Raw genomic sequence first — 24154 nt, forward strand, 5'->3', positions numbered from 1 at the left:
CATCCACTGTTAAATAGCTTGAATGTTCAATTATATGGATCACGGAATCTTTTTAACCTATATGTATATGCGTGTGATTCATGCAAATTGAATGTCCTGATATGGTAGAGGTCTGAGACAAAGAATGCAGGAAAGCGGCCACAGGTTTAATCATGTAATTAATCTCATGACGTAGCCACTGTGGCAAACTGCACACAAAATCACAAGACTGCTGGGGTATTTCCCAGTAGGTTATACATTCCTTACATTCTTTCAGAATTCCACAGAAAACGTTCACCTGGCACTCCCATACCGGAGGATCAGATTAGTGTGTGGGACATGGGAGAGGGGAAGTAGATTTTGAGGGTGGATTTCATATCGCCATGATTGATACTCAGGTTCAACTGAAATATATATATTGCGGACATCTTTACCTGATAACAGCTATTTGTTCCTGCAGTGAGGTATGTGATGTTCTAAGTGCATTGGAATTCCTGATGCTTGTCCTCTTTATTCCTTTCAAATAACAGGAAATTCCCATGAATTTTGTGAATCCCAAAGAGCTCAATATCCCCTGTCATGGAGCTAAGAATAGATATAAGACTATTTTGCCAAGTAAGTTCACCTGTTACACAGTTTGTCTGTTAAATAATTGTCTTGGATATCCCTTGATACAAAATGTTGATTTTCTTTATTGTTCAAATTACATTGGCCAAGCCTGTGTGATTAGTGAAATGGGTAACACATTACTTATGTACGGAGTCTTGAGCGAGTTTAAAGACCAGTAAGAAGGTTTCACTATTACTGCCAGTGCTGACTTGCTCCACAGGTGAGGAGGTCGGGGTCAGTGGAGCACTGGGCTTTGAAACGATGAAACTAATAACAATACTTCACACAATCAGACCTTGTGTACATTACAATCAACTGCATCCAAAAAATTCTCACTTCACACTGTATCATCTTTACTGGAGGCAGTATGTTATGATAAAATTACTTTTTAAAGTCTATTATTAGTGTCAAGAGTAGGTTTACATTAACACTGCAATGTTTTTCCATTTATTTGCTTAAACCTCCTGCCTCTTACACTTAAATCTATGCCCCCTAGTCATTTATCCCTCTACCAAGGGGAAATTTTACACCTTGTCTACTCCATCCAAGCCTGTCATAATTTTACACATCTCAATCATGACCTCCCTCTCCCCCACCCCCTTGTCTCCAAGGAAAACAACACCAATCTCTTCATAACTGAAATTCTCCAGCCCAGACCACATCCTGGTAATTCTCCTCTGCACCCTTTCCAGTGTTATCATATCCCTCCTGTAATGCGGATTTCAGAGCTGCACACAATACTCCAGCTTGGCCTAACCAACATTTTATATATTTCCAGCATAACCTCCCTGCTCTTAAACTCTAGGCCTCGGCTAATAAAGGCAAGTATACCACATGCCTACTGAACCACCTGTCCTGCTACCTTAAGGGACTCGTGTACATGCACATCAATGTTCCTCTGTCTGCTCTTTGGTGCTTCCCAGGGTCCTGCCAGTCATCATGTTTCCCCTTGCCTTGTTTGTCCTGCCCAAGTGCACCTCACATTTATGGGAGACTATATTCTAACCATTGCCTTGGTATAGAGGTTTCTCCTGAATTAATTTTTGGATAGATTAATGTTTATCCTATATTTGTGCCCTGGTTCTGGTCTTTTCCTCATCAAACTTTTCAGAAAATTAAAGAACTCACCTAAATTTCCCTTTTCTGGAAAAAAGAACCTCAACCTGTTGAATCTTTCCTGATAGGTACAATCTTTCACTTCTAGTATCCTTCTAATAAATCCTTTTTGTTCCATCTCTAGTAATTTCATGTCCTTTTTATAATACTGTGCACAGTACACCCACATGTAGCCTCATCAAGATTATATGAAGTTTAACGTAACTTCTCTGCTTCATGGATCCATTCCTCTCAAAGTGAATCCCCATGCCTTTTTTTATATGGTTTTATTAACTTTTGTCATTACTTTTAGTGATTTGTGTCTCTGTATCCGTAGATCGTTTTGCTCCTCTACCCATTTAGACACTTCAACCCCCAAATATGTGTGGACTTAGGTGGGTAGGATGTAAATTTTTTTAAAAAATCTGAAACCTGACCCTAAGCCACCTGCTAGCCACCCACTTCTGCATTTAACAGGAGTGGGACAGATTATAGACAAGCAACCCCCTCACAGAAGATAACAGGATGGTCATTTAAATATTCATTCTGCATTACTATAGATTCCCAGACTAAGAAAAGAATACCATGATATCTGGAGGGTGAACTGTTCCATGAACATATCAACTTTCATTTGCAATATAAATTATTTCTTGAAACAGAAGTTAAACTACTGTGCTTGAAATATAGAAGCTATATGACACATAGAATCATAGAATCCCTACAGTGCAGAAGGAGGCCATCCAGCTCATCAGATCTACAATCCCACCTACGCCCTATTGCTATAACCCCACACATTTACCCTGTTAATCCCCTGACACTAGAGTCAATTTAGCATGGCCAATCAACCTAACCCACACATCTTTGGACTGTGAGAGGAAATCAGAGCACCCGGAGGAAATCCATGCAGACACGGGGAGAATATACAAACTCCACGCGTTCAGTGACCTGAGGCTGAAATTGAACCCGGGTCCCTGGCAATGTGAGGCAGCAGTGCTAACCACTGTGCCACCATGCCACCCCATGATGGAGTGGACCTTACAAAGGGGGCACAAGACCTGCTAAAAGTCTGTCAGCACCTCATCGAAAGCTGCTGGCCCAGAAGTGATAATGCGCTGACAGCAGCCTTGAGAGTGGGACATCTGCCCCCCAACCCCCACCCCAGGATAGGAAGTCTCACCCTAGCGAGCTGCTGGCCAATCTGATTAACCTGTACCTCTGTAGCCCCAGCAATGCCAGAAGAGTGTAGTATCCACTTCTGGGACTACAGGCATTTCCAAGGAAGAAGTTTATCTCGGACTTGATAAACCCGAGAAATGTGGGAGGACATGGCAAGGAAAAGGGAAATGGGGGGTTGGATAGAGATACCATGGGGGAGGAACAGAGAGGGATACCATGCTGGGGGATGCCATCAGCACGGGGTTTGATTCCCATACCAGCCAAATGCGGGCAATTGGGATTAGCTTAGGGGTTTTTAAAAACAGGAGCAACATGGACAAGTTGGATGAAGGGCCTGTTTCCATGCTGTAAACCTCTGTGACTCTATTACAGAGGTCTATAAAAAAAAGTTGGCCGAGCCAGTGACACACAATTCCTTTAAAAATAAATAAAAACGGAATCTTGACAGATGTTGAATGTAAGAAGATGGTGCCCTGATTAATCCAAAAATATGTCAAACAGATGAATATGAAAACTGGTTACACTACAAAGAGATTTCCTCTTGCCTGATGGTGAAATGATACCACTTCCATCCTTGGAGGGTGTACAGGTGTCTAAAAAGGAACCCCCTTGCCCCACCAGTGGTGGCAACCTTGGCACTGCAGCTCAGATCTGCTTCAGGCAGAAGACTGAAGAAGTTTTTATTTAACTTATAATCCCCTGAATTAAAGGAGAGTGTGACATAAGGAGAAAGCATTTTGATTTTTTTTAACTCATTGATTTGTCCTAAGTCGGTGTCTATTTTTAAAAACGGTATTCATGGGATGTGGGCTTCGCTGGCTAGGCCATCATTTATTGTCCATCTCTAAATTGCCCTTGAGAAGGTGATGGTGAGCTGTCTTCTGGGATATAACCAAATGGTTTGCTAGGGCATTTCAAAGGGCAGTTAAGAGTCAACCACATTATCAAATTTCCTTCTCCAAAGGACATGGGTATACCAGACATTTTTATAATAATATCTTAGTTTCATAGTCGCTGTAACTGATGCAAGCTTTTATTTAAATTGCATATTTATTTAATTAAGCTTCAATTCCCCAACTGCTATGGTGGGATTTGAACTCATGGCTCCAGTACATTAATCTAGGCTTCTGGATTACTCATCCAGTGAAATAATTATGCCTTCATACTCCTATGAGTATTTCTTTAGAACAGCTCATTAAAATACATTCACCTTGTAGGGCTCCTTTTTAGACGCCTGTACACCCTCCAAGGATGGAAGTGGTATAATTCCACCATCAGGCAAGAGGAAATCTCTTTGTAGTGTAAGGAGTTTTCATATTCATCTGTTTGACGTATCTTTGGATTAATCAGGGCACCATCTTATTACATTCAACCTCTGTTGAGATTCTGTTTTTATTTATTTTTAAGGGAATTGTGTGTCACTGGCTAGGCCAGCATTTTTTTTTATAGACCTCTGTAATAGAGTCACAGAGGTTTACAGCATGGAAACAGGCCCTTCATCCAACTTGTCCATGCTGCCCCTTTTTTTTGTAAGAACCCTAAGCTAATCCCAATTGCCTGCATTTGGCCCATACCCCTCTATACCCATCTTACCCATGTAACTATCTAAATGCTTTTTAAAAGACAAACTTGTACCCACTTCTACTACCACCTCTGGTAGCTTGTTCCAGACACTCAGCATCCTCTGTGTGAAAAAAATGCCCCCTGGACATTTTTGTATCTCTCCCCTCTCACCTTAAACCCACGCCCTCTAGTTTTAGACTCCCCTACCCTTGGGAAAAGATATTGACTATCTAGCTGATCTGTGCCCATCATTTATTGGCCATCCCTAACTGCCCTCCATTTTAGAGGGCATTTGAGAGTCAACCGCATTGCTGTGGCTCTGGAGTCACAGGCTCTGGAGTGGTTAGCACTGCTGCCTTGCAGCGCCAGGGTCTTTGGTTTGATCCCTGGCTTGGGTGACTGTCTGTACAAAGTCCCACATTCTCCCCATGTTTGTATGGGTTTCCTCCAGGTGTTCCGGTTTCCTCCCACAGTCCGAAAGATGTGCTAGTTAGATGCATTGGCAATGCTAAATTCTCCCTCTGTGTACCCAAACAGGCATCAGAGTGTGATGACTCGAGGATTTACACAATAACTTAATCGCAGTTTTAAAGTAAGTCTACTTGTGACACAAAAATAAACTTTAAAAAATTTGTAGGCCAGACCAGATAAGGACAGCAGATTATTTTCCCTAAAGGACATTAGTGAACCAGATGAGTTTTTACGACAATCATTTCATGGTCATCATTAGATGTTTATTTCCAGATATTTATTATTGAATTCAGATTTCATCATCTGCCATGGATTCGACTCTGGATCTCTGGATTGCTAATCCACTGATAATTCCACTGTGCCACTGCCTCCCCATGTTTTCTTGTGACAAATTTGAAAACCAAGCAGCCAGAAGTAATGTTAAAGATCGGATTCATTTCACTGGCAGTAACTAAGGAGATAAATCTCCCTGGGATGGAATTACCTGCTCCCCTGCGCACACACCAAGCTCTCAGCTACTGCACTCAACTATAGAGCACACTCAAGTTAACTTCTTTAAATTGTTGGGATGAATAATGCCTGGGACAGAGGTTTCTCTGCGTAACTTTTGACTCAGCAAAAAAAGTGTCGGTTGAATTTAAAAGCACCATTTAATCTTTAAAAATAAATGAATGCCATCTTTTAAAATATAGACAGGATGGTACTCAGAAGAAATGTAACAAAAAACTTGACATATCAGGAAAGCCAATTCTAAAGGATTGGAGATGGAGAGAGCTCCATTGTATTATTTACAATTGGATAAGTTGCTTTCTTTTTCAACTGGCAAGCAACTTGGTGCAGTATTATTAACTTTGAGAAAGCATCTTTCATTATCTTTCTTGTGGTTTCAGTCTTACATCAAATGCTTCCATAAAAGGCTTTTCCCTGTCGCTTGCCAAATTGCTTCTTTTGTACGGGCAGAACTTTAGGTTCTGCCACCAACAGGTTGGTGGGATGGCAGAGAAATCCCTCGATTACTTTCCCACTGGTCTCTCACCCACCCTGACCGCTCTGCAATTTTACAGTAGGGTGGGCCAGCCCTTGCACTCTTGCCTCAATGGAGGCCTGTAAGTGGCCAATTAATGGCCACTTAAGAGCTATTTCCCACTGAGCCTCAATTTTAAGTTAGGGGAAAGCCCAAAAAGTGACCCTGCTCAGGTCTTGGGGAGGAGGAGGTGGGAGCTGGTGTGCACCTCCATCAAAAGCCTCCTGTCAACATAGGATGCACGCTCTTCACCACCCCATTTCCTCTGCACAACCCCGGCTTCTCCACCAACACCCTACTCTCACTCTTTCCAACCCCGTTAACCCCACTCACCCGCTGGGTCTCATTTTGCCTCTCTGCCCCAAAACCTATCTGGTTTCTGGACTCACAGGGCTCAGATCCTGGGATTCTAAAAGCAAAATGCTGCGGATGCTGGAAATCTCAAATAATAAATTCAGCAGGCCTGGTAGCATTTTGGGAGCAAGAAACAGAGGTTACTTTTCAAGTCCGTATCAAAGGCTTTAAAATGAATTGAACCAAAAGTTGGCCATAACTCAAACAAAAGGAACTTTCTGACATTCAGAACGACTGCTATCTCATCATCTCTGAAAAGATGCTAATGACCCACTGTACACGGGAGTTGTACAAAGGCCACTTACATTTTTTCAGCTAATTCTGGCCATCAATGACAGCCAGACTGCCAAGGACCTTGAAAACTCTGAAATTCTTAATGGTTGAAACATTACCAACCTCAAGAATCCAGGCTAAGGAATATTCATTCTTTGTGTAAGCTAAACTGGAGAGGTGGGAGTCACATAACCCCCTGTCCCCATCCCTCGCCCACCACCCGGCCAGCTGGGGGAACCTGCAGAGTTGTAAATTCCATATCGCTGTCTTCCATATCGCAAACAGCAGTACAGAATCAGAGCTCTGTTCGGATTTAAATACCTGGCCCCATCTGCATTGTTTCTGCTGGAACTTCCGAACTCCTATAGGACAAATTCATCTCTACATTCTTATCCCATTATCAAAGTCATTTCTGATGGAAAAGTGAATTATCCAGCATCAGTCTTCAACCTGCCGACTCTGTGAAAGAATACACCATTGAATTTTGATTATGGACTGTAACTTTCATGAAACTATAATTGTCAATTCTGTGGTTTTTGCCCTGTAAACTTCTTCCTTTCTCTCTTCCCCTTTCTTTTATGGCTTGAGTGGAAAAGGAGGCTAAGGAAAGTTTAATGTCTGCTATGGCTCTCACCAACTTATACAGATACACCATGGAAAACATCCTTTCCGGATGTATCTCACCTTGGTATGGCTCCTGCTCTGCCCAAGACTGCAAAAAACCGCAAAGGACTGTGATCAAAACCCAGTCCATCACGCAAACCAGCCTCTCATCTATTGACTCTGTTTACATTTTCCGCTGTCTCGGAAAAGCAGCCAGCATAATTAAGGACTCCACACACATTCTCCCATCGTGAAAAATATACAAAAGTCTGTGGTCATGTACCAACTGTCTCAAGAACACCTTCTTCCCTGCTGCCATCAGACTTTTGAATGGACCTACCTTGCATTAGGTTGATGAGACTATTCTCCCAGCCTGCAGCAGTGCAGTGGGCTGTGAGACATTGGAGGCGCTGCTTAGTGGGCTCCACGCTGGGCACCACGGCCTCTGCACGTCTCCAGGCCTTGGATTTCCAGCACGGAGCTGATTTAAATATTATAATGAGCATTTGAATCCCATTAGTGGGCCCAGGACTGGTCCTGCTAGCATCTCTCCTCTCCACACCAGCAACGGTTCACTCCAATGGGGTTTACAATAGTTCTCCACTAATGGGGAGCCCGAGCCCACTGGAGTGAAGGGAGACCATGAAGGTTGGTGGTAAGGGGGGGGTGACTCCTGGGCATTGCCAGCTTGGCCAACATTGCCTAAGGGGCACCTTGGATCTGCCCAACAGGCATTGGGTAGTGCCAAGTGACCAGGGCCAGAGGGGGTAGGGCCTACTGGAAGGGGCAAGGCCTGTGAGAGGGTGTGATCGATAAGAGGTGGGGGTTCCGAGTTGGCCATGGGGAGGACAATGTGCTGCCTGGGGTGGGAGGGTGTTTGGGACTGTTGGGTTGGGGGGTGTTCGGAATTGCCATTGGGGGGGGGGGTGGGGGGCGGGGGGGGGGGGGTGGCGGGGGGGAGGGTGTGGCAGATCGGGTCTGCAAGGGATGGCCCGGGGAGATGGAGACAAGTGGTGTGGGGAGACCAGCAATCAGGTGGTAGGGGTGTCCCACGGTCAGGATGGGAGGCTGCTGTATTAAACAGCTAATTGAGCTGGCCAGTGATCAGGAGACTGGCAGCACGGGGCTAGTGCACAGGCGCCGATCTCCGCTGTGACAGATCGGTGCAGGTGCAGTGGCCCATTCAGTGCTTTGCTGCTGGCCTCTCCAGCAGAAATAGGCCCCACCCCTGGATTTTCAATGTGAATTTCACTGGGGCACAGAGTGCAGGAGATACATTTTGAAAATCACGCTCAAATAACCAGCGCAAGGTAATTCTATTTTTACACTAATTTGGCACTAATTTTTACACTAATTCTGGAAGAATCCTGGCAGATCTTTCTTTACACCCTAGCTATGACTGTAACACTACATTCTGCACCCTCTCCATTCCTTCTCTATGTACGATATACTCTGTCTGTATAGCGCAGAAGAAGCAGTACTTTTCACTGTACACCAACAATAATAAATCAAATCAAATCAAAATCAAAACAGGACTGTTTAAATCAATCCCCTTCCCGTCCGTAACAACAGTAATGTGCCTTTTTGAAATAAATATGTTAAATATGAGCTGTTCTTAAGCCATGGATTGAAAAATGCATTTAAATCCGGACAAAGTCTGCTGCGACAGGAAATGAGGAACATGAGTACACAATGAATGGGTGTACTTTGGCAAAGGTATAAAAGGAAAAGGATTTGGGTGTGATTATTGGTCATTCACGAAAAGTACCAGTCATTGTGAAGCCATTTAGCAAAGCAATTCAAGTATAGACTGCACCTTGAGGGTACTTGATTATATATCGAAGGAAGGTTATTTTAAGATTTTTTTAGCTCATTGAATCCCATTTTTAGACTACTGGAGACAAGTGACACCCCCAGATGGCATCTCCCATGCCATGCTCTCTGATAGAAAACCCTCCATTGATCTCCTCTTCTTTAACACACGGGCAATGGTTTAAATGTCAAAGTAAAGGTTCTGGCCATTCAAATGAATTTGCACTGGGGTGAGAAGTCTTCAGAATCAGAAGCATTTGCCCTTTCAGGTAGCCCCAGTACTCCACAGGGAATATAGGGATAGGAATGTTTTGCTGTAATTGTACAGACTGAGGCCACACCTGGAGAATTGTGTGTAGTTTTGGTGTCCTTATATGAGGAAGGACATCCTTGCTACACTGAGAATACAATGAAGGCTTATCAGGTTGAACTCTAGTGGAAGTCTGTCATATGAGGAAAGACTAAGCCGTTAGGATTATATTCACTGGAGTTTAGAAAAGAAAGAGGGGATCTCATAGAAACTTGTAAAATTGTAATAGGGTTAGTCAGGGTAGATTCGGAAAGAATGTTCCCAATGGTGGGGGAGTCCAGAATTAGAGGCTCATAGTTTGAGGATAAGGGGTAAATCTTTTAGAACTGAGGTGAGGAGAAATTTCTTCACCCCGGGGTGGTGAATGTGTGGAATTCACTATCCCAGAATGTAGTTGAGGCCAAAATGTTGGCTGATTTCTAGAAGATATTGGATATAGATCTTGGGGCTAAAGGGATCAAGTGATATGGGAGGGAGGGGGGATCAGAACATTGAATTCAATGACCAGCAATGATCAAAATGGATGGCAGAGCAGGCTCGAAGTGCCGAATGGCCAACTCCTACTTCTAGTTTCTATGTTTCTACACCACTAGAAGTTGATAAGAAGGCAGCACCATTGTGCCAAACAATGGGCAGAAGAGCAAGGGAAGTCATTACAAGTATAAAAACGATTGGACTGAGAATAAAGGGTTGAGCGCTTCAAGTTTTTAGGTGCCCAGATCACCAACAACCTGTCCTGGTCCCTCTATGCCGACACTATAATTAAGAAAGTCCACCAATGCCTCTACTTTCTCAGAAGACTGAGGAAATTTGGCATGTCAGCTATGACTCCCACCAACTTTTACAGATAGAAAGCATTTTTTCTGGTTGTATCACAGCTTGGTATGCCCCCTGCTCTGCCCGTGACTGCAAGAAACTACAAAAGGTCGTAAATGTAGCCCAATCCATCACTCAAACCTGCCTCCCACCCATTGACTCTGTCTACACGTCCCGTTGCCTCAGCAAAGCAGCCAGCATAATTAAGGACCCCACGCACCCTGGGCATTCTTTCTAGCACCGCCTTCCTTCAGGGAAAAGATACAAAAGTCTGAGGTCGCGTACCAACTGACTAAAGAACAGTTTCTTCCTTGCTGCTGTCAGACTTTTGAATGAACTTACCTTGCATTAAGTTGATCTTTCTCTACACCCTAGCTATGACTGTAACACTACCTTCTGCACTCTCTCGTTTCCTTCTCTATGAACAGTATGCTTTGTCTGTATAGCACGCAAGAAACAATACTTTTCACGGCGTGTTAATACATGTGACAATAAATTAAAAATGATATTACACTGGTTTAACTGCCAGGTTTTTATTTTTCTTTCAGGTTACATAGAGCAGTTCCACACTCACAGATTGGGGGCGGGGTGCTTCTTTCTGGAAGAGGGCAACACTTAATATTGGCTTAAAGGGATCAGCAAAATTACCCATTGGTTCTTTCCTCACACCTGTACCAATGCACTACTTTGCAAAAAGACATGGTGTTGAATATAATCTTCTTTGCTAACTTTATGTATCAGACTCAATGGCAAGAGAGAAAACATTTGACTTAAAAATGAGAAAGAAATATCTACTTTATATTATTTTATTTTTGGGCAGGGATTTTCTGGTCGCTTTCGTCCCAAACCGGAAAATCCCTGTCCGAGGTCAAGGGACCTTTCCACGGTCCACCCCTTGTCCGCTACAATTCCCGTGGCAGGGAGGAATGGGAAAATTTGTCCTGTAGGGATCGAATGCAATGAACTGGAAAGAAAGTTGTCTGGAAGCTAATAAGTTGTAAGGTAAAAGCACAACTAAAGAAAGAAGGATTGGTGTTTTTATAGTACCTTTTACAACCACAGGACAGCCCACAATCAATGGTATTTTTTCGAAGTGTAATTACTAATAATGTGGGAAAATTTTAAAAGCTTACATTATGATTGCAAGTTTGTATTCACTCGAGCGTCAAAGGTGGGGCGGGGGGGTGAACTAATCTGATTGCTTCAAAACAATAAAGGGGTTCAATAGGTTGCAAACAGTGAAACAATATTCTCTGATGGGAGAGTCCAGAACAAAGAGACATAACCTAAAAATAAGAGCGAAAAGGTTTGGAAGTGAAATCAGGAAACACTTTTTCACGTAAGCAGCAGTGGAAATCTGGAACTCTCTGAATCAAAAGAGCCGTGGATACTGGGTCAGGTGGAATTTTCAGAACTAAGATCACTGTTGGAAAAGATTATCAAGTAATATGGCACAAAGGCAAATTAACAGAGTTGCGACAGATCAGCCACGATCTAATCGAATTGGAGAATAGACCTGAGCGACCAAACAGCTTATTCCTGAATAATAGAAGAGTGTTTGGAGCCAGGTGGCTTGGCTCCTTACGCTTTTTCTTCTGGGAATCCAGGTTTACTGGTGCAATGAAAACCTCTTCAGCTTTCCGACTGTAAGTGTCTGACATAAACTGAATCAGCGCACAGTTCTTAATGGTTGTAGGTTGACAGCCTATACCTCCTCAGCTCTATGTTGACAATTTCACTTAGTATTGACAAGGATTGTTGTGTCAAGTTTTGGTACCTTTTTATTGGTATCATAGTCCGTGTTCTGAGACTGGGACTGAAGCATTCTGTTGGGGCGCACAAAGAGAAGCGCAGAAATTTCTCCCAGACTCTATCCCAAATTCTGGGGTCAAGGACGTGAACTAAAATGGGCAGGTACCCGTACCATTTGCATCACTACCAGAATGCCTGCCTCAGTGTTTGAGGGGAGTGATATTGCTGCATTAACCTGGCTTCAGCATACATGGGTCAGCTATGTTTGTAAAATTCCTGGCAGCCAGTTGGTGAAGTGGGAGACCAGGTGACCAGATTTCTGTCTCTCCACAGAGGCGTGAATCAGGTCATGAAATGCTGAACTTAAGCATTATGCTAAAAACAATTTCCCTCTGCTTTCGGACCACACACCATTCTTGTGTGGCCCATTTGCAGGCTGGAAAAGTGTTGGGTGCAAAACATATGCGCATGTCTTCCGTAACTGACGTTCTCATTGTGAGTACCACAGGAAAATGGTATTCCTTCCCACATACTGTGTTCATTTGCTGGTATGGATTTTGGAATCCTTAAAAAATTCACCTCCTTTGGAGAGTTCAGAGTCATAGAAGTGCAGTAGGAGGCCATTCAGTCTATCGAGCCTGTACCGACAACAATCCCATCCAGGCCCTATCCCCATAATCCCACATATTTACCCTGCTAATCTCCCTAACACCAGTGTCAATTTAGCATGGCCAATCCACCTAACCCGCACATCTTTGAACTGTGGGACGAAACCGAAGCACCCGGAGAAAACCCACGCAGACACAGAGAGAACGTGCAAACTCCACACAGACAGTCACCCGAAGCCCAGATTGAACTCAGGCCCCTGGCACTGCGAGGCAGCAATGCTAACCACTGTGCCACTGTGCTGCCCTCTGTTTGTGACCATTGTTGAAAAGTTGGGAACATTTGAAGGGTATAAGTATAAAGTACAAAATGTTTCAACACCTTCAAATGTCATTATTCAAAGTGATATTTTGTATTGCATTTGTAATGAAGCTATTCAAAATAGGGACATGACTTGCAAAGGTAGATTGACCCCTACATTGACCAACATTGTCTATATCATGCATTGCAATACATTTTCCATTGGAGAAAGTGCCATAATGCATTAAAATTTAATGAAAAAATCCTGTCATTCTCAGATGCCATGTCTTGTACTCTGATTTAAATCAACTGACAGCAATAACTGTTTAAAAAACACTTACTTTGAAAGTTAAAAATGAAACACCTTACACTGCTTTGACATTGAAGTGGGATATATTTTGTTCAGTCAGTTTCAGGCTTTGTAGCTGAAAGCTTTTGTTATGACAGCTGTAGCCAATATGACTACTTGGCTCAGTTCGAAAATGTTTTAATGGCTTCAGTTCAGCAGGTGGTCCCTTGATCCAAGAACCATTGAAATGTTTAAGAAGCTGTAATAACAGAAGATGCCTTTGATGTAATGTTTTTCCTTGTTTGTAAATCTAATTGGCACTTAAAGAATTAGAATTTCTTTGTACTGGAGTAGTTTGTTTTCCTTTCTCATAGCAATGGTGGTCTGTTTGAGATCGGGGGTTTATTGGATTATTAGACGTTAATTCTTTTCAATGATTTTAAAATAATTCCCATTCCTAATGAATGGTTTCTGAGGACTGTACCCTAAGGCATATTGTGGGAGCAACTTTAGAGGGAGCATGCAGGTGGCATGGGAGATCTCAGGGAGAAAGTGGTGGCATGGAGGGTGGGGTGTGGTGAGAGTGCCTGCAGGTAGCATGGAGATTTAAGGGCAGCAGAGTGGATGAATGGGGAATGAATGAACATGGAGGTGGCATGGGCAACCTGAGGGAGTACGGGTAGCATGGGGGGGGGGGTGGTGGGGAGGTGGTGGAGGGTGTGGAGACTGAGAGGTGAGGCTTTCAAGGCCTTAAATTATATTGGGAGATCGGCTTCTGAGTCAGAGAACCAAAGTGGGCTTTCTAACCAATCCAGCTCTGTACCCACAAGACACACAAACATCATAATTGCTTGCAAAATGCATTGGCCATGTGAAATTCTCCCTCAGTGTACCCGAACAGGTGCCAGAGTATAGCGACTAGGGAATTTTCACAGTTACTTCATTGCAGTGTTAATATAAGCTGACCTGTAACACTAATAAATAAACTTTGAAACACTCATCTGTTACTGCTGCTGTGGCTGCCCCACAAGAAGTTGAATTTTACCCCTAACCAATTTGCAAAAACCCTTGTGTTTTATACAATGAAAAGAAACACTTGTGTTTACATGGCACCTTTAAAATAAAAAAATGTCCCAAGGCATTTGTTTCACAGGGCTTTATAAAACAAAATGTAGCATTGAATCACAAAAGGAGATATTAAGGTAGATGATAAAAAGGTAAGTTTTTAGATACTTCTTAGAAGAAGAAAGAAAGGTCGTGAGATGGAGTTATTTAGGAAGAGAGCTGCAGAGCTGAGAACCATGGTGACTGACACCGTGGCCATCAATGGTGGAGTGATTAAACTCATGGGTGCGCAAGAAGCCAGAATTGGGGCGAGCATGGCTGGAAAGCCCCATTCTCTGTTTCAGATAATAATAATAAGTTAAAACTAATTTGGTCATCATGATAGACATCATTTATCAATTTTCATAATAGCATTTTCAGAAAAATGTATTGATCATGTTTGGGTACTTTCGATAACATACACCTCAATACAGATTTTGAGCATAATTTTAAACTGCCTTCAAATGTAGCTACCATATTACACTTTTATCTTTCTGTGGTAAGGGTGGCACAGTGGTATTACACAGCGCTAGGGATGTGGGTTCAATTCCCGGCTTGGGTCACTGTCTGTGTGGAGTTTGCACTTTCTCCCCGTGTCTGCATGGGTTTCCTCAGAGAGTTCTGGTTTCCTCCCACAATCCGAAAATGCACTGATCAGGTGGGTTGACCATTGTGCCTCATTGTACCTGACAGGGTTGCTGTCTGTGTGGAGTTTGCACGTTCTCCCTGTGTCTGCATGGCTTTCCTCTTGGTGCTCCGGTTTCTTCCCACAGTCCAAAGACGTGCTGGTTAGATGCATTGGCCATGCTGAATTCTCCCTCAGTGTGCCCAAACAGGCGTCAGAGTGTGGCAACTAGGGGATTTTCACAGTAACTTCATTGCAGTGGTACTGTCAGCCTATTTGTGATTAATAAATAAACTTTAAACTATAAACTCATTGATCATTTCAACTGCACAATGTTTGCAAATAATTTTCAGTCACGGCGTAATTCAACTGAAAACTTTGCAAATTGTTTATAAATATGTTTCAGCTGCGAAGAAAGTTGCAAAGAAGTCATCTTCACTGCTAATGTTCAAACCAGTTTTAGCTACAAATTGGTTCTGAATGGGCCTCGCCGATTTGCAATGAGAGGAAACCACATTAGAAACAAAGCAAAAGCGCTTTCTAAACTCTGCTAATGTGAGAAATTGCATCAGTTTGGCTCGTGTGGGAGACAGAAATGTACAGAAAATGTTTCCTGTTGGTTGGATCTGAGTCTAAAGAGCACAACTTAAGAACCGTTCTGCTTCCCAGTATCTCAGTTTAATATGACAGCTATGAGTTTCTTAGTCTCTCTGAAGGCAGATTTTACTGTCTTTTGCGACTCTGAGCCTCTCTTTGAAGAGAAATCATACAAAACACTGCCTGGATTGAATTTGCACAAACCACCTCCCCAGGCAAGAGTTTCCCATTGTGTAACTGTTAATTAGCCTGCAGCAAAAGGCAGATTATCAGAACTGCAGTGAATAAGCTTCACTGCAATGCAATTTATGCAAGCCATCCAGTTAACAAAAGAAATCATCTTTTTTAATGTAAGATGACATTATTTTAAACGCACCTGTATTGTGCAAGAAAGTTAGCAAGGAAGCCATTCAATGGGAAGGCAACCAAGCCAGCAATATTCCTGTCCAATAATTAAGATTGACAACAGTTTACAACCATTTCTTTTCTGTAATTTCTTTCCTTAAGAAACACTGGAAGGCAATAAGCACACACACTGCACACAAGACCTGAATCACCGTCTCTTTAGCATAAGTGGTCCAAGCATTGCACAACAAGAAAGACAAATCAAGGGTGGAGTGATTGGCAAGATCACATAGTCATTGGGTGGTTGTGGAAACTGAAATAGTTTAATCCACAATGAAAGAATTGGGAGGCTTCCTGTTCTTTCATTGGTAAGACACTGGCCATTACAGACTGAGCAAAGTCAAAGAGAAATAGTGGGGTAGTAATTACCAGCTTAAGGTCAAGGTTAATGGGTGTTAAATGAGGTGTGTTTTCCATCTTGCTTGGCACATCAAAGGACACAGCAAAGATTAGATTTTTTTTTCTTTTGTATTTGCTACTGTGCATCCGCAGTGATGATATTTTGTGTCATTACATAAGTGAACTTTTTCCTCAAGATTTTGGCACAGAGGTCATTAGCTGCGCATTATCCAACTCCTTTTTGACAACGACTTTTCCCACGACAAAAGAGGAAACCAAGTAAGTGATAACTGTTCAACAAGGAGTTCCTCTATCGCAGGCTATGGAATTTGTGCCACTTTTATTTACACATAAAATAAAACAACCGCTTTATTCTACCAAGTGCGGGTTAACAGCAAGTGCACTCACTTCAAAGGGAATTGTTAGTCTTTGTTCTCAGGAAACTAGTTTAATAAGTTCAATTAAGATTACTAAACATAAATGCCTGAATCTGTATTTTGCAGGTGTGGAAGAAATGGAATTTTATATATTGTTGCCAGCTATTCAATTCAGAATAAGGAATCATTTGTATAAATATTACAATTGTAACAGTTTGACTCAAATGTAGTTTTTTTGGGGGATGAATTTAAATTCGCATATTTGCCATTTTGAATGTGGCTATGATTATTCCTAAAGCTGCTAAGACTTAATCAATTGTATTTTTGTTTGGTAATGTCTTAAAAAGAGTTTCCTTCCTTGTTAATTAAGTAAGATTACAAAGGATAGTTGGCACAGTTCTTAAAGTTTATTTATTAGTGCCACAAGTGAGTCTACATTAACGCTGCAATGAAATTGCAGTGAAAATCCACTAGTCGCCACACTCCAGCACCTATTCAGGCACACTGAGGGAGAATTTAGCATGGCCAATGCATCTAATCTTTCTGACTGTGAGAGAAAACCAGTGCACCCAGAGGAAACCCACACAGACATGAGAATTATGTACAGGCTCCGCACAAACAATGGCCCAAGCCCGGAAACAAACCCAGGTCCCTAGCACTGTGAGACAGCAATACTAACCACTGTGCCACCAGAAACAAACCATTTAACTCAATCCATATCAATGTTTATGCTCCACTCAAGTCTCCTCCCATCTTTATACAAAAGCAAATACTGTGGAAGCTGGAAATCTGTAATAAAAACAGAAAATGCTGGATGAACTCAGCAGGTTTGGACGCATCCCTGGACAGAAACAATATTTTGGATCTAAATGATCCTTCTGACAGAATCTGCTGAGTTAATCCAGCATTTTCTGTTTTGATTCCTCCCATCTTTCCTCAGAATCAATTTATTCCCTTCTCCCTGATATTTTTGTTTTAGCTTCATGAACATATGAATTAAGGGCCGGAGTAGGCCACTTGATTCTTGGAGCCTGCTCTGCCATTCAATGTGATCACGGCTGATTTGATTGTGACCCCAAAGCCTTTTGAGGAAGAGAGGTCCAAAGACTCCCAACTCTACGAGAGGGAGAAATTTCCCTCATCTCTGTCTCAAATGGACAACCCTAGCACTGGTTTCACTCACACACAGAAATATCCTCTCCACATCAATCCTGTCAAGACACCTCAAGATCTTATATAGTTCAGTCTAGTTGCTTCTTACTCTTCCCTTGAAGTGCATTTGCTATGAGTCATTCAGCCAATTTCTGTGGCAGCGAGTTCCACATTCTCATCAGTTTTTGGATATAGAGTGAATTCCTCTGAATTCCCTATTGAGTTTCTTGATGACTTTTATATTGATAGCTTATGTTCTTCCCCACAAAAGAAAATACTCTCTTTGTTTCCACGCTATCAGAACCTTTCATAATTTTAAAGATTCTTCAGCCTTTCTTTCATCATGAGAAAAGAGGCCTAGCATATCAAACCTTCTGTAGTAGACACATGCAGACATTTCTGGCATCATCTTTCTCCTCTGCACCCTCTCCAGTGCCTCTATATCCTTTATATAATATGGTATATTCTTGTGTGGTCCAATTAATATTCAATGCAGGTCTAGCATAACTTACCTATCTTTCAATTCTATCCTTTCAGAAATAAAGCCTTGGTGCTTTGTTTGCTTTTCCTATAGCCTTGGTAACATGTGGAACAACTTTTAGTAATAGAGTTTAAAGTTTATTTATAATAAGTCACAAGTAGGTTTACACTGCAATGAATTTACTGTGAAAATCCCCTGGTCGCCACATTCTGGTGCCTGTTTGGGTACATGGAAGGAAAAATTTAGCACCTAGCCAGCCTGGGAGGAAAGTGGAGCACCTGGAGGAAACCCATGCAGCAGGGAGAATGCACAGACTCCACACAGACAGTGACCCAAGCTGGGAATCGAACCCAGTTCCCTGGTGCTGTGAGGCAGCATTGCTAATCGCTGTGTCAGGTGTATCCAAGAGCCTGTTGTTCCTCTACCCGACCTATACTTGCACTTCCCAAGCATTAAATGACCCCTATGTTCTCCCTATTAAATGCACTGCTTCACATAAATCTGTGCCATAGAATCACAGTGCAGAAGGAGGCCATTCGGCCCATTGAGGCTGCAAACAATCCCACCCAGGCCCTATCCCTGCAACCCCATGCATTTGTCCTGCTAGTTCCTCCAACACTAAGGGGCAATTTGACAAGACTAATCAACATAACCTGCAAATCTTTTGACTGTCAGAGGAAACTGGAGCACCCGGAGAAAACACACTCAGACATGGGGAGAAAATTCCACACAGACAGTGACCCGAGGCTGGAATCGAACCCAGGTCCCTGGTGCTGTGAGGCAGCAGTGCTAACCACAGTGCCACCGTGCCGCCTCAAACTGCATTTTCTCATTATTCATCCATTCTGCAAGTTTATTAATTCTCTCTTGGAAGGAACTCTTGGAGGGACTATTGTTGCAGTCCTCCTCAGCACTGACTATCTTCCAAATGCAAATTTCAAAGTTTGTTCTTGATTCCAATTCCCTGAATGTTAACTGCAAACTCAGCTCTCACATACCACTCTTTGCTTTACATCATATGGAGCACGAAGGACATTTGAACTTTTCTCACCTTTTTCCCCTCTCTTAGATCCACACAGCAGAGTATGCCTGATACCAAAGAGTCAAGACGAACCTGTTAGCAATACCTACATTAATGCCAACTACATTAGGGTGAGTATGTGTATTGGTTGCATCTGTAATCAGCAGAGATTATATTAATACTGCTAATGTCCACAAACAGAACAGTTATGCTAAGCCTTCACCACAGAATTAAATTGTGCTTCTTTCTTTCTAATTGTTTGGTGATTTCTCATTACATTATATTTGTTGCACGTGCATTTTCACAATATAGTCGCTGCCTTTTAAATGTCATCAAATTTTATTTGCTACATCCAGGAACTGGGAATTAAAACAAATAAGAAATTGTAAATGTTTTGAATGTTGTACAAAAGGAACAGCGAATAATAAAACTAACCTCGCTTCCAACAAATGATGATTAATTGCCTACATTGCCAGACAATAAGGCTGTTTTATTAAGATTAGTCCTTAGCCCAGCTTGTCAAATTGTCAACAGATTAAGCTCAAGGCAGCTAATTAGCAATTAACAGCACTGATTAGAATTTAAATCCAATGCAAAAATTAGGCCAATATTTATAATATTTTACCACCTAACTGTGACACAATAAACACTTACACCATTTTCTAAGCATTTCCACAGTTCTTCTCCCAATAGTTCTGGTGATCAAGAGAGCCACCACAGAAATTTAACCCCACTGTTTCTCTTTAAACATTTTTACTACTTTTTACTTATGGGTGGCACAGTGGTTAGAGACCTGGGTTAGATTCCCATCTTGGGTCAATGTCTGTGCAGAGTCTGCACGTTCTACCCACATCTGCGTGGGTTTCCTCTGGGTGCTCCAGTTTCCTCCCACAGTCCAAAAGAAATGCTGGTTAGGTGCATTTTGAATGTGGCGACTAGGAGATTTTCACAGTAACTTCATTGGATTGTTAATGTAAGCCTACTTGCTACACTAATAAATAAACTTTAAAAAATTTAAAGTAATTGTCAAACTTTTCAAGTATTAAAGGTACAGTGGTTAGAACTGCTGCCTCACAGCCCCAGGGGTCTGAGTTCAATTCTGGTCTTGGGTCACTGCCTGTGTGGAGTTTGCATATTCTCCCTGTGTGTTTCCTCCGGGTACTCCTGTTTCCTCCTACAGTCCAAAGATGTGCAGGTTAGGTCGATTGGCCATGTGAAATTGTCCCTTAGTGTCCAAAGATGCCTAGGTTAGATGGGAAATGTATGGGATACAGTATAGGTCGGGGGAAATGGCCTGGGTAAGATATTCTGTCAGAGAGCCATTACAGACTTGATGAGTTGAGTGACCTCTTCTGCACCGCTGGGATTCTATGATAACATGAACTTGAGATGCGATTGCTTGCTGCCTTTGCTGAATGTGCAAAAGCGATTATTAGTCTTTGCTGCATTTTCTTTTGTATAACTAAGTTACATATTTATACTGAAAAGACTGGCATCTTCACATCATTCAGGGTTACGGTGGTCAGCAGAAAGCGTACATCGCAACGCAGGGTCCGATGATCAATACGGTGAATGATTTCTGGCGGATGGTTTGGCAAGAGGATTGTCCCGTGATTGTGATGATAACCAAACTGAAAGAAAAAAATGAGGTAAGACCCTAACAAAGGTATACAACTGTAAGCAACATGTTGCAACATTGTAAGCAAAGGGAACTCACTAAAAACTGCAGTACCTATGTACAAAGACCTTTTAAAGATCTGGAGTGGTACATTAGTGAGAGAGAGAGGGCTATCGTTCAGAAGTGGAAAATGTAAAATCGTCTTTGGATAGAGATAAGAAGCAGCAAAGATGTGAGTAAAATTACTGCGGACGCAGGAATCAGAAACAAAGACAGAAAATGCTGGAAAATCTCAAACGGTCTGATGGCATCAGTGGAGCGAGAACAGAGCCAACACTTCAAGCCTAGATGACCCTTCCTCAGAGCTCCATACTTGAAACATTAGCTCTAATCTCCACAGATACTGGCAGACCTGCTGAGCAGAGATGAAGCAGTACTTTTTACCCCCGACCCTCTCGTCGAGCCATTGATGGATCCCACTAATGCTTAAACTGATGCAGTGCAAGTCTGAATGCAAACCCAACAGGATCTGCTGGACGAAGGTCCCTGAGGCAGTCACCAAGGGTGACTTCAAGGCACTCACATGTTGGAGACACAATATCAAACTGAACTTGGATGGACTCCTCCATCCTTCATTCTAGCTTAGCCTCTCTACCTGATTTTCTACCATTAGACGTGGCCTGAGGTGGCTCGGCTGATGGTAGCTCGAGTATCTGTCTGGGTCTGTAAGTGAGAAAAGCTAGATACATTTAATGAGCAGGCAGAATACAACATTGTCACTCGCTGCGATTATCAGGATGTGAGCAACTCATGGAGGGCTGATCCGTACTGGCATGCAGGGAAAGGCCAATCTCACTATCTCCACGGGAGTGATCTTGGTCCTTGCCCTACAACTTGGCGGCATCCTCCTCAAAGCCAGTCAACGCCTGAATGTTTGCCAGTCCTCCTACCATCTGGAATATGAACCTGTGGTTGTGGGTGATCTTCGGCTACATGAAGATAAATGGAGTGGAATGTGATGAGAAGGGATGGAGGGGAGGCTGGGAAGCATGGAAGTCTGTTGTGTGTGCTGAACCCTCCCCAATAACAGCTGAGGATGGAGTTTGTACAGATGATAGATGAGATGCTGGTGATGTTAAAGTGCTCATGAGATGCTCAGTGCTGATATCTCCCCCACTAATATTGTGTGAGGTTCCTGAGCTGTGTGATGACTTGAGTGCATAATGCCATTATGAGAATATGAGATTGGAGTGAGCTGAAGGTTGACTTATCCTGGCAGTGCGAATGAGATCATTCATCCTCTTCCTATATTGGATGGCATTTCTCGGGCAGGTGCCCAATGAGCAGGCCTCCCTTGCTGCCATCCCCAGATTGGCAAGGCCAGATTGGTGGGCCTCCTGGAGCCATTCCTCAAGTAGAGGACAATCCAGTGCTGGTGGACCCCACAGATGAAGGCCTTACGAGAGTCCTTGCTGAATTTGGGAGCAGCTTTTTCCTTTGTGCCACCATACTTGGAGTTTTCCTGATAGCCTAACAATGGCCCAGTGGTATTATCGCTAGACTATTAATCCAGACCTCAGTTCAAATCCTGTCAGTAGGGTTCAATAAAATACATCTGGAATTAAGAATCTACTGATGATCAATTGGCGCTTGTTGGAAAAACCCATCTGGTTCACTCATGTCCTTTAGGGAAGGAAATCTGCCATCCTTATCTGGTCTGACCAACATGCGACTCCAGAGCCACAGCAATGTGGTTGACTCTCAACTGACCTTTGAACAAGGGTAACTAGGGATGAGCAATAAATGCTGGCCAGCCAGCGACGCCCACGTCCACGACATGGTATGCTGAGGGTAATGATTGGGTTGCTTTCAAATATAATGGCTGGACTTTCGACCCCATCAGGTAGGTGGGGTCGAAGGGTAGAATGGATGAGCCTCTGCCAGCCATGTGATTCAGAGATACATAATTAATAAGTTGTAAGGTGCAATCTCCTATCCCACTGCCCAAGGGAAACAAGCCACGAAACCCACCCACCATTGCACTGGGGACATAATTTTCTCTTCCGCACTAAGAGTTCCTACAGTATTTAAAAGGAATAGAATAACCGGATTGAGTGCTGGTGCCTTGGAAGGTCAGACCAGAGAATTAATAATGGGAAAGAAGGAAATGGCGGATGTGTTGGACAGGTATTATGTGTCCATTTTGAATATTTGAAAATATGGAGTTAAATGGAAGGGAAGAACTTAAAACAACCACTAGAGAAAAGGTACTGGGAAATCTAACAGAACTAAAGGCTGACAAGTTCCCAGGACATGATAGCCTACATCCCAGGATGTTAAAATAATTGGCTACAGAGACAGTAGAGGCATTGGTTGCAGTTTTCCAAAATTTCCTCAATTCTGGAAAGGTGCCAGAGGATCAAAAAATCAGAAATGTAACATCTCTATTCATGAAAGGAAGGGAAACAGGGAACTATAAGTCAGTCAGCTGATCACCTGCCGCAGGGAAATTCCATTATTAAGATGATAATAGCAGCACATTTAAAAAATCAGAATATAATCAGGCAGAGTCAACATGGGTTTGTAAAAGGGAAAATCATGTTTGAGTAATTTACGAGTGGTCTTTGACAAAGCAACATGCAAGGTGCAAGTTGTGGTGTATTTGGATTTCCAAAAGGCATTTTATCAAATGCCATAACTCAAAGATTACTACAGCAAATAAGAGCTCATGGTGTAGAGGGTAACCTATTAGCATGATAGAAGCTTGGCTTAATTGCCCCTTAGTGTACAAAGATGCTTTGGATGAAGGGACCAAATGTGTGGTAGCTAAATTTGCTGATGACACAAAGATTGGGTGGAAAATAAGTTGTCAAGAGAACATAGAAAGTTTGCAGAGATTTAGGTAGGTTACGTAAGTGGACAAAAGTTTGGCAGATAAAGTATCATGTGGGAAAATGTGAACTTGTCCACTTTTGCAGGAGGAATAAGAAAGCTGCATATTATTTCACATGAGAGGGACTGCAGACCTCTGCAATACAGAGGAACCTGGGCATCCTGGCACATGAATCATAAAAAGTCAGTAGGCAGATACACCAAGTGATTAGGAAGGCATGTGAAATATTGGTGTTTATTGCAAGATGAATTGAGTATAGAGTGTTGCTACAGTTGTTCAGTGCCTTAGTGACAGCACATTTGGAAAGTTGTGCAGAGCTTTGGTCTCCTTACTTTAAGAAAGGATACAAATTCAGAGAAAGTTCATCTGGCTGTTTATGGGGTTGTTTTATGAGGAAAGGTTGAGCACATGGAAAGATAGAAACTAGAAGCAGAAGTAGGCCATTCGGCCCTTTGAGCCTGCTCCTCCATTCATTATGATCATGGTGATCATCAAATTCAACATACTGAT

General features: G+C 42.5%; 1 protein-coding gene across 1 annotated transcript in view; it reads left to right on the plus strand.

Moving 5' to 3' along the window:
• Nucleotides 1-24154, plus strand: part of ptprr (protein tyrosine phosphatase receptor type R) — a 203565-nt gene that overhangs the window by 136437 nt on the left and 42974 nt on the right. The window contains exons 8-10 of the mRNA XM_080191203.1: nt 510-594; nt 19182-19264; nt 20645-20782. Coding sequence (XP_080047329.1) covers nt 510-594; nt 19182-19264; nt 20645-20782 — 306 coding nt within the window. The remainder of the gene's footprint in view (nt 1-509; nt 595-19181; nt 19265-20644; nt 20783-24154) is intronic.

Source organism: Carcharhinus amblyrhynchos, chromosome 6 (genome assembly GCF_965287045.1).
Source record: "Carcharhinus amblyrhynchos chromosome 6, sCarAmb.v2.hapA, whole genome shotgun sequence".
NCBI classification, from domain to species: Eukaryota; Metazoa; Chordata; class Chondrichthyes; order Carcharhiniformes; family Carcharhinidae; genus Carcharhinus; species Carcharhinus amblyrhynchos.